Source organism: Varroa jacobsoni, unplaced genomic scaffold (assembly GCF_002532875.2).
Source record: "Varroa jacobsoni isolate VJ856 unplaced genomic scaffold, vjacob_1.0 scaffold_284, whole genome shotgun sequence".
NCBI classification, from domain to species: Eukaryota; Metazoa; Arthropoda; class Arachnida; order Mesostigmata; family Varroidae; genus Varroa; species Varroa jacobsoni.
The window spans coordinates 1-10526 of record NW_019213186.1 but is presented as its reverse complement, the minus strand read 5'-3'; the positions used below and the strand labels follow the sequence as shown (position 1 = coordinate 10526).

The following is a 10526-nucleotide window of genomic DNA, read 5'->3' as shown; positions in this document are numbered from 1 at the left end:
TATATATATTATGTCTGCTTAATATGCACTCAGTGGGATGCGCTAGTAATTAACGAACTACGAAAAATCAGCGGTAGCCAGCTATCACAGTAATATAACACTGGCGATATTATTATGACGATTTAATGGTAAGAAAACATCCAGTTCAGTCAAAGACGATAAAAGGAAGAGCAATCACAGTAAAATACTTGCATTCACAACACGAATGTGTTAGAGTACGGTTTTTTAGTTAAAATTTTTGTCAAATGAGCATTATTGCACCGCTAGCAGAACTGAGTGACTACGAGAGACAACAGCCGAGAACACACGTCTCTGTTTTTTCGAAGTAATTGCTATCAGCTTATATTTCGAAAGGGCATGCAGTGGAGGCGATACCGCTTCAGAGGTTGCTAAGAAAGTTTCGTTGACGTTCGCTCTTGGCTTGCACATACGCTTGCAAGCCTAATCCTCCGAGTGCTGTATAAATCTACTAATGCCATGTGCACTCTAGATGCATGATATGGATGATATGAAATTTAGCTGTTTCCACAATTCTTTGTTCAACTTAATGGCAGCGAAATTGATCGGTGATCTCTGTCTTTAATAAAATAACAAATTTTAACTGTCAGCTTATTTCACTGTGTTCTTTTCCGAGCATTAATTGAGTCCTTTTCGATACTTCTGCGCTGAGACACATAACCACGCCGAGTCTGTGATTCGCCACAACTTTCAACTTACTGTTACATAGCTTTCGGTTCAGCTTTTAGTTAAAAGTATTATAGATTGTAGTGTAGTTAACGGAAGCTGACTAGCAAGGACTACATATATAAGGTTATGAACTCTATATAATATGATTTAGATAAAACAATGCTCGTCTTCATATAGTCGGAAGTGCTTTTGTCGGGAACTAGAGCTCAATAGTGACTTAAGCGAGAAGCTACTAGTATGGACGCCAACTAGCGAAAGTTTTTAGGTATAGGGGTGATCCTGTATAGGCGTAGAACAAAAAACAATTGGGCAAGTTTTGAAATGTACAAAATTAGATGTGGTGGATAAGATGCTATTTCTGCTTAAGTCTTAGCGACTCTTGTATCTTAGTTAACTTATTGAGCAGACTAAATGTTTCGTCAAATAGGTAGACTTATACACTTTGAACTTAAAATGGAAATACTAATTTTACTTTTATGGGTTTTCTAAATGGACGCGTAGTCCAATATGAAAGATTACCAAGTATTTCTAAAGTGGAAGTACGCATATGATGCTAATAGAAGAGTGTTGCCGACAGCTTACGTTGTTAATTTGACGGTTCCGCTTAATAGAACTTTAGTAATTGTACCTAGTGCAGCCGAGACGTGGCTGTTTCAAGTAGATATCACGTATGTAATAGAACATGTAGAGTTTTCACCATTACGAAGCTGGAATTGATCTTTCCGAACAGGCTATTCCGTGTCTAAGGTGTTTACTCTCAATCCCTGGATTTGCAAAGATGAGTACCGTTGCCCTGTTTCACCCGTTTATTTATTGTATTGTGCTATATGGTGACGGGCACCGCACTGCATACCGAACTAAGGGATGAAAATTTCTTCAAGTTAAACAGCGTATTTCGCTTTTTTCTTCCTTGGCAGAAACGTGGCTACGCCTTAATTAGTCGACAAATATCTCTTAACATCGTAGGACTGTTCAGTCAAATCTACCTGAGCTTTTTGCTAAAAAGCATCTTCCTAAACGAAGTAGCAAGATCAAACAGAATAAAGGCTACCAGGGGGAAAATTCATCCGACAAGCGAAGAAAATTAGCGGGTTCGTTGACTTGGGCAATGCAGCTGGCGAAACAGTGCATTTGCTGGCAGCACCTACGTTATTGCTGAATGTTACAGCTAAAATAGTATATGTAATAACTGCACGTATATGCAGTATCTGAGGAACTAGCTCATAGAATTCTTCTATAACACAGGGACAATCTCCTATAGCTTTTAGGAACTAGTGAATGGTCGAAAATTAATAGAGCGCCTATCATTTTTCGTCGCCCCATTATTTACCCGGTCGATTCTAGTAGAGCAGCTGTAATTGACGGTCCCCTTCCTGCCAACTAACTGCGGTCACTGGATGCAACAGAGTAGCTTTTGTGACTACAAATTCCCGGTCACTTGATCGCAAAATGTCTATTTTAATGCCCGCGATTTAGACGCTGTTAAACGTAGTGTAGCATTGGTCTTGCCTGGACTGCCGCAAAAATGGAGGTTATAAAATATTCACAAAGGTGTCAAGCTATTCTTTCGAAATAGCGATTCAATCAAGCACCAGATTTTTGTGGTTAGATCATCCTTACTTAGCTTTAACCTTGTTCGACGCTGCAAAGATTTGTCGTTTACCTGTCACAATGATATTACACCTGAGATTTCACTGCGTTAATAAGTCAGTGGAACTTACAAGTGAAGTTCGAAGGTGAACACACAGCCGGAATGAGCGCTCGTCTCAATGAACCTATCGTTTTATTCGTCAGGTATTTATTGTGGTCGCAATCGTGTGCCCGGGAAAAACAAACAATTTTTACTGGCGACGGCCTTCTACAATTTACCAATTATCACAATCGCTTCCTTGTTCGCTTTCCGGCAGTTCGAGCTTGTTATCATTCCGCATCTGCCATCAAACCCATAAGTGACAACTACGTTACCTGGTAATACCTATAGTGGCTGCAGCAGCAACGACATGAATGCCTTGACGCTATATTGCCCCGTTTGATGAACATTTTGGGTTGGCGCGCTTCAGTGTTGATTAGAAAGGCTACTTTCGGCGCGAATTTTTGGTTAGTCTCAATGCAACTATCGCAGTCAACGCCGGATAACTGACAATAAAGAAACTATGCGTGATTGCGGTCACGTTGTTCATTCTTCGTACCCAGCTCACATCAACGAATGGTATCCTAAAGATTCTATTGACATGGGTGAGCAAAACTGGTATAAAAAACAAGTACCAAAAAAGAACGATTGTTATATTGGTATCGGATTTTAGAATATGATTAAACAGGAAAGCTGCTTGCTTCGTTCGGACCGAACCCTTTCTCAGTTCGACGATTCCTCGGTTGGCAATAATAGCTGGGCTACTGCTGGGGGGTATATTGAGAATAGGCGGTGCAACAATATTCACTAATCATAAGTCAAGTTCAGTGGCATTACTGATATGTTTTTTGATTTTTACTAACAAGTTAGTATATAAGACGACTTCGTGTAATATGGTTTAATTATTGGACAACGGCTGAACAAACTGTTTGAGCAACCCTTTATTTTTTCATGTATTCCGGTATTACATCTTCGTCAGAAAGTCTTACAAGGTCAATGCACGTGACGTGAGGGGTCTTGAATCGCGCTTATATAACGTTTTTGTTTGGAAATTCAGAGTGGGCACAGGAAATCTCGAATTAGTTGCCATTGAATATATGTATTTTTATTTCCTTTCAAACGATCCCTAGTACTGTATGTAACTACGAAGCTATCCTTATCGGCTCTCAACTCGACGACAAAAATGGATTGTGAACATGACTCTTTGTTTTACGATTTGTCTGTAGCATAAAATAAAAAGGACAAAGGCTAGAACAATAATAATGAGTTTCCTTATACAATTAGAGTTAACAGTGATTTGTTCAACTACAATTTCATAATCCACTCTAGAATATAGAACGTATTTCAGCGACATAAAAGCTGTGCATTTTGCTCACGATTCGTGACGGAAGTAGCAAGCTTTACTTGTTAGTGGCAGTAGCAGTAACGGATATGGTCTTGTTGTGATAATAAAATTGTCTCAATTTATCGACATCGAATTAATTGCAACTAACACATTGTTTCATAGCGACAATGTAGTGATACACCAAACCAAATCAAAGCTTCTGTGAAATAAACGTCTAACAGATTTTGAAAGGGCAGCATGTTACTACAGACTAATGATAACTCTAATAATTACAACAGATAGTTTTGTTGTGTGACGCTCAGTTGCACCAGCGACATCGGTCGAAGTCATTTAGGTGTTGATCTTTGTTTTCACGCAAGACATAGAACGTCTTGTTCGGATAACCAAAAATGATGTTCAAGGCATTAAAGAACTATTCTTAGGAGGGTGTCTAAACATATAATATTAGACCACCAAGCTGTCACTGCCGAAAGGAAATGCAGCAACTAGGAATATCTGTTACAGATGGTCATACAAAGCATCGGTTTATAAAAGGAAACAAGGAAATGCCTTATTTTGAAAGTAATTTTTGCATCGTCGGCTGATGTGGTGAAATGAGGAATAGCGGCATCCTACACACACTAGTGGTATAGGTCCGCTTTACGTACCTTACGACGCAGTGAATGTACTATATGTTTTCATATACAAATGTAAATTGTCCCTGGTTATCGGATTAGAACTCATTTACTGAACAGTAGGTTATGGGCCTACGATGCTTAATTTGGCACCTCAGTAATTTAGTGAGTCCGCACATACAACATATGCAAAGTAACGAAAAAATACAAAATGAGCTGTCCATTGCCTTAGCTGCACACCACCTACGTTAAGGGTGTAGAAGGTCTTAGCTTAAACAGCAGTTTGCTTTAAGTAATGGGCTATGTGCCATGGGGCGGCATGGCCAGGGTTGTTAATCCGCAACTCTTTGAGCGCGTTGCCATAGTAACGACCAACATTTAGCTATCTGTGGTTTCAAGATCGGCAAATGGTTACCATGATATATGTATACCATGCAGAATAGTATCATAGGTATACTGAAGAAACCTCAGTTAAGCTCGGCGAGACCCATCCGGGTTAGACCCCCTAATGCGAGTAAGTCTTTGATAGTATACATAAGAATATATTCTGGGAACTTGTTTACACGGTAGAGATGGCTAGAATTATAAGCAAAAAATTAACCAACGTGCTTATATGATGGTATACCTCTAATTGTTCCGAAACTTTTTGTGTTTTGGTTTCTGATAGATAAACACCGTATTTTAAAACACAAATTATATTTCTTAAGGTTAACATTGCACGTGTTACGCTTGATTTGATTGAAGTATCTACACTAATATCGATCACTGAATATGTCAAAATGAAAATACCTTTTTGTTAAATAGAATTCTCGGTATAAAGCAAGTAAATGTTTAATCGTTATGCAACTAACTTAGGGATTGTGATGTCTAAGCACGTGATTTTCAATCATTGAAAAATTACTAGGTAAAAGGGTGATCCTAATTCTTATCGGAGACACCTCGTTTTGCAAATATCCAAGTGTAACTTTTAAATTTGTTTTTTGTTTTGTCTAGCAGCAGAGACGAGTCCCGATGCATCAAATCAGAACAAACCGTTTGTGCCGTGCAAAGTTTGCGGGGACAAGGCATCCGGATATCACTATGGAGTCACATCGTGCGAAGGTTGCAAAGGATTCTTTCGACGGAGTATCCAGAAACAGATTGAGTATCGGTGTTTGAGAGATGGCAAATGTCTTGTCATCAGACTCAACAGAAATCGGTGCCAATACTGCCGTTTCAAAAAGTGTCTTGCCGTCGGCATGTCGAAAGACTGTAAGTCATTGCGAGTTTGACCACTAGAAAAGGCACCATGTAGTGCGCTTAAGGGGCTTCTGCAAGAAAATAATGACGGTAGCAGTACTAGTAGTTGTAATAATAATAATTTCATTATGTGTTCTCAAATCGTGAAGAATTTTTAAGAGCGATACTTGGCTTTTGTGCCCTTTGATTAAATCAAATATATCGTTGAGCAGTTCATTATAGTGTAGTAGGTACCGTATTGATTTTTCTCTCTCTTTTACAAATTAGGGACACCGTTCATCATATGGCGTGGAGGTATGCAACTGAAGAACGTTGATTGTGCGCACCGCACTGCTGGAAATTCTCTACTACCGATTGTGATAACAAACTACAGATACTATTGCACCAATAACAAGACACTCTTATAACCTTCTATTGGTATCGAAATTCTCCAGAAGAGAAAACATAAATAACCTGTTGTATTCCCTGTTTATTGTTGCTTTTCAGCTGTCCGATACGGCCGAGTGCCAAAGCGGTGTCGGGAAAGACAAGAGGAGGCTCATGTGAGCTCGTCCGACGACCAAGCTGCAGCTGCCGTGGCCCTTTACGACATTATCCTCAGCATTTCTCAAGCGCATCTTGCACATTGTGCTTTTACACACGAAAAAACGCGTTCTTTAATACGAAAACCTATAATAATGGTATGAAGTAGACATGGGTATGCAACAGACTAGCTTGTTATCAAGTAAAATAGTTAGCTTAACTATGTGACTTTAGAACTATGACCATGGCACTGCATGTGTGGTGGAGGACAATGGGTGTGCTAAAGAATAAAGAATTATCGTATATTTTTTGTTGTTTTTTCTCTTTTCGCTGTTACATCCTTTATCGCAGCAGTAACTTCATTCAACTTTATTTTTCTAGAACAATCATAAAATTTATACTAGCGAAGTAATTTCAGTTATGGTAGCCCTTTGCCATTTATTAGGCACCTTACGGATTCCTTTGTAGTAAAGGTGTCGCCTTCACTTCCCGAAACTATTTATCGGTCAGCAGGTTTTGTGTAGAGTTAAATTATCTTGGCGCTCTCAAGGCCGACGAATAAACTATGTGAGTTAGAAATTTTTAGGCGAAGTGCAAGGTGGTTTCCGGCACTGTTAAAGCTAGGTGAAAACAAATGTCATGCAGAAAGACCTTTTCACCACTTTCTTAACCTGAGAATGATTTTCGCTCTTCAACTGGACTGTTCAATTTCGCTAGATTATAAGAATTAGAAATACGAACCAGCATTTTTTTCATGTTCCACTAGAAACACACTAACATTTTCCTTTGGCGAATAGTTTACTTATCCAGAATAGATGAAAATCTCATCAATAGAAATAATTGGATACGGAAAATAATTCTTTGCAACTTTTTTAAAGTGCTCGTTGAATCATTTCCAATTGGTCAGCAAGTTCCTGCCGAATACGAGCGAACATCCCTATAGCGGTGCTTAAGACTCTCGTCTTCTGCCTTAGTGGTATTCATTTGCACCTAAGAAGCAAACAGCGTACAATGTCTCAAAGACCCCCGTTTATATGATACATGTACTACGTTGTTGCTACTAAATATAAACGTTAAATGGCTTAGGTAATCGAACAACCTTAAGGCGATACTAGAGCAAACGGCGGCTCAACAAGTAGAACAATATCTTCCTTGAAGTAGAAGTATCTATGCAGATATTATTAAACCGGATACGTTGTTCATACTTGTAATAACAACGCTTTTTTCCCTATAGACAATTCCCGAAGTTAAACTTGAGGGTGGTGGCTCAACTTGTGCCAGTGTCGAATCTCAACGAGTTGGATGGTGGCAGCAACTTGCGGCTTTGGTCACTCCTTCGATCCAGGACGTAGTTGAATTTGCCAAGCGAATCCCGGGCTTTCTTGAATTTGCTCAAGACGATCAACTAATCTTGATCAAGCTCGGTTTCTTTGAGGTGTGGCTTGTGCACGTGGCAAGGAGCGTATTACCGGACGACGAAGCCTCACGAGGCGCTGTTACGTTTGCAGACGGGACGTACGTCTCGCACGATCAACTGGACTTCATCTTTGACGTGAGTTGTAATGACTATGCTTGTGATGAAAACTTTAAGTGTTTTTTTTTTCTGAGTACTACATTATTCCGTTATTCTGTCAGATGAAAATTTTTCGTGTTAATATTTCATTATAGCTTGGAGGAAAAACTAACATCTATTTGTTTAGATTTGTTAATTGCCGTTTGTATGATAAGCGATCAGTAAGCTGAAACAGGTTGAAATAGCCTAGTTTAGTACTGATTTACACAATTATATTAACCATTATCGACCATTTCAGCCGGACTTTTCGACATCGATGTTTAATTTCTTCACGTCATTTAATGGATTAAACCTTAACGACACAGAGATTGGCCTCTTCTGTGCTGTAGCCCTTTTGACCAACGGTAATTACAACATACCAAGACAGCGCATCAATATCTATTTATGTCCTCTAATTGTCAATCGGTAAAACTGGAAAAGAAGCTGCTGAAATGAGGGCTGTTGATTGGCTTTTAGTCGCTTTAGATCTACGAAATGGTTTTCGTCAACTCGACATATTCGTTCACTATAAATCACATATTTTGTTCGATATGAGATCAGGCTTTCTCTGATCTAACGTGAAAATATTTTATAGCTGCACTTTACATGCATTTGGGGATATTTTACGTCAAATATTCATCGATCCTTACTAGGTAGTTATTTCTAAACATTTTTCGTTCACTTTACAATTATAATAATTTACTCCAGAAAAATCCACAAGCAATTCCCACACAGTTAATTTACTTCCGCCTTGTATATTTTTGCTCTGATTTCAACAATTTCAGCGTTCTCCGAGCGATCAAACCTTTACGATAGCAAAACCGTGGAGCAATGTCAGGCAAAACTTGTCGAAGCCCTGAAGCTACAAATGCTCCGAAATCACCAAGGTGATCAACAGCTCTTCAACCAGTTGATTGGCAAGCTACCAGAGCTAAGACAGTTAGGACGGCGGCACGCTGAGCATCTACAATGGTTCCGGGCCCGATGGGAAAGCCTACAAATGTTACAGCCGCTGTTCGCCGAAATTTTCGATATTCCCACTGCTGCCTCCGGCTAGCGGCAAATAGAGACGACCTACAGCTGCTGGGACAGCGATTTACCAACTTTCCGAGCAGGAGGACTGGCTTTGTAGAAGAGGGCAACGCGATCAAGTTCGAATAGTTGCAAGTGCATATTAGCTATGCGTCTATTATCGTTCTGGCTGCTGTTGCGTTTGCCAGCCGTCATTTTTAGACGTTGCACTCGTATCTATTCCAACTTTCAGTTCACTTCAGTGAAAATGAAGCTGAGAAGGATGTCTAACGGCAAACTCTATGAAGTTGCTGATCTATAATTGATCCTTTGAGTGCTGGAAAATTGACTACTATAAGCCTTGACTGGTGTACGTTAGCATGCTGTATACGATTTGATTACGTATCTTCAACTAGAAATCCTGCTTAAGTCAGTTGGTAAAATGTGCTAGCTGAGGTAGGCTTCCTATTTTCTAACAGTGATGGTAGGTTACACATCGTGTCGTCTCTACTCCGCCGTTGTCCTCTGATAACCGACGATGGTGTAGTTATGTGTTTTCCTATAGTGGTATAGCTAGCAGGAGGCTGGGAACGAATGAAGAAGAAAAGCTGGGAAGCAAGCAAGAACCGAGAAGCGCATTTGAGACTGTTGGTTCTATGCATAGACCTACGATGGGTAGACATGTTGTTGTTAAAGCGGGGTTCAAATATATATATATATATATATGAAGTAGGTAAATGCTAGGAACTCAATAAGTAGTAGTAAATTCAACAAAAGCAGAGGACATACCAGCGACATCTGTGGTGAATATTCGCCAGAGGAACAACAGAATAGATACATAATTCATCTGGTCACATCGTACCACCGAAGCCTACTACGGAGCCGGGCTCACACTGCTGTTGCCAACTAATTTGTAGGTCAAGCTTTCTACTGTTTGACCTGCTAAGGCCAACTCAGAGTGACCGCGTTAAGTTTTGGTGTATTTCATTGGCGGCCTTTTATTTTTAATTTCGGGAAATAGAATATTACTAACAGCCTACTTAAGCGGCTACCTATGTTGTACTTCACTGAAATACTACGCGTACTGTTTATAACTGCGTACGCATTTCTGATGCTATATTGGTGCCAGGAAGTCCTCTGTGAGATTACTGAATCTCATTGGACTACCTTCAATAAGCTTTTCTCATTCATTTGTATACATTGACAATTGCAGCTCTCTCCTGGGCTCGATTTAGAAATACGTACAGACATGCTCGGTATTAATATACGCTAATTGTGTTAAGGAGCTATTAATTAGTTGCGGGTTTTGCTAGCAGCAGGATCGCAAGGATAAGGCGTGTTAACCGTTTTGCGACCTTAGCTTTCGAAATAACTAGGGTTGATGAGCATCTAAGTCAAATGAGCCTGAGATTATGACCCCGTACCACTCCAATCTGAAAGATTGAACTGAAATGGTGCATTATTTTATAGGATAATTAAGTGTCCTTGATTTTCTACATAGCTTGTTAAAAAGACTATGTCATACTTTTTAATTTTGACGAACCTAACCTTTTTCATTATGGCAAACGCCTAATTGGTTATTGTGCATCCTTTTATGGATGCTTATCAGGCAGAATTATTATTCTTTATTTGACTTTCGGATCTTTTAACAGCAATGGACATCCTAGCATCAATATGTCTTATATAATCATATTGTAAACATTATTGAATAGATCATCAAGAGCCATAAGTCATTACGGAAAGCTCCGGGTAAATTCTATTAATCGAGACCTGTTCCCATGTTCAATGACCGCGGGTCAAACGACCTCTTCATTGTACATATCATTTTATTATTTGATAGAATCAGTAGTCATATGATTAGTAAATCATTCAATCGGTCGCTCAACAAATGAAGAGATACTGTGAAAAGTCAAATTATATATATAC

At 39.3% G+C, this 10526-nt stretch overlaps 1 protein-coding gene across 2 annotated transcripts in view; it reads left to right on the top strand.

Annotated features, from left to right (window-relative positions):
* The window catches only part of LOC111258988 (ecdysone-induced protein 78C), a 75279-nt gene extending 64777 nt beyond the window's left edge, over window positions 1–10502 (top strand). Inside the window, exons 2-6 of one of the 2 annotated variants that reach the window (XM_022830632.2) lie at window positions 5273–5527; window positions 6002–6195; window positions 7272–7589; window positions 7849–7954; window positions 8375–10502. In XM_022830632.2, the coding sequence (XP_022686367.1) occupies window positions 5273–5527; window positions 6002–6195; window positions 7272–7589; window positions 7849–7954; window positions 8375–8646 (1145 nt within the window). In that variant the 3' untranslated portion in view covers window positions 8647–10502. Of the gene's footprint in view, window positions 1–5269; window positions 5528–6001; window positions 6196–7271; window positions 7590–7848; window positions 7955–8374 lie in introns of both variants that reach the window. The other variant, XM_022830631.2, reaches the window with a different exon arrangement.
* Window positions 10503–10526: the final 24 nt, after the last annotated feature.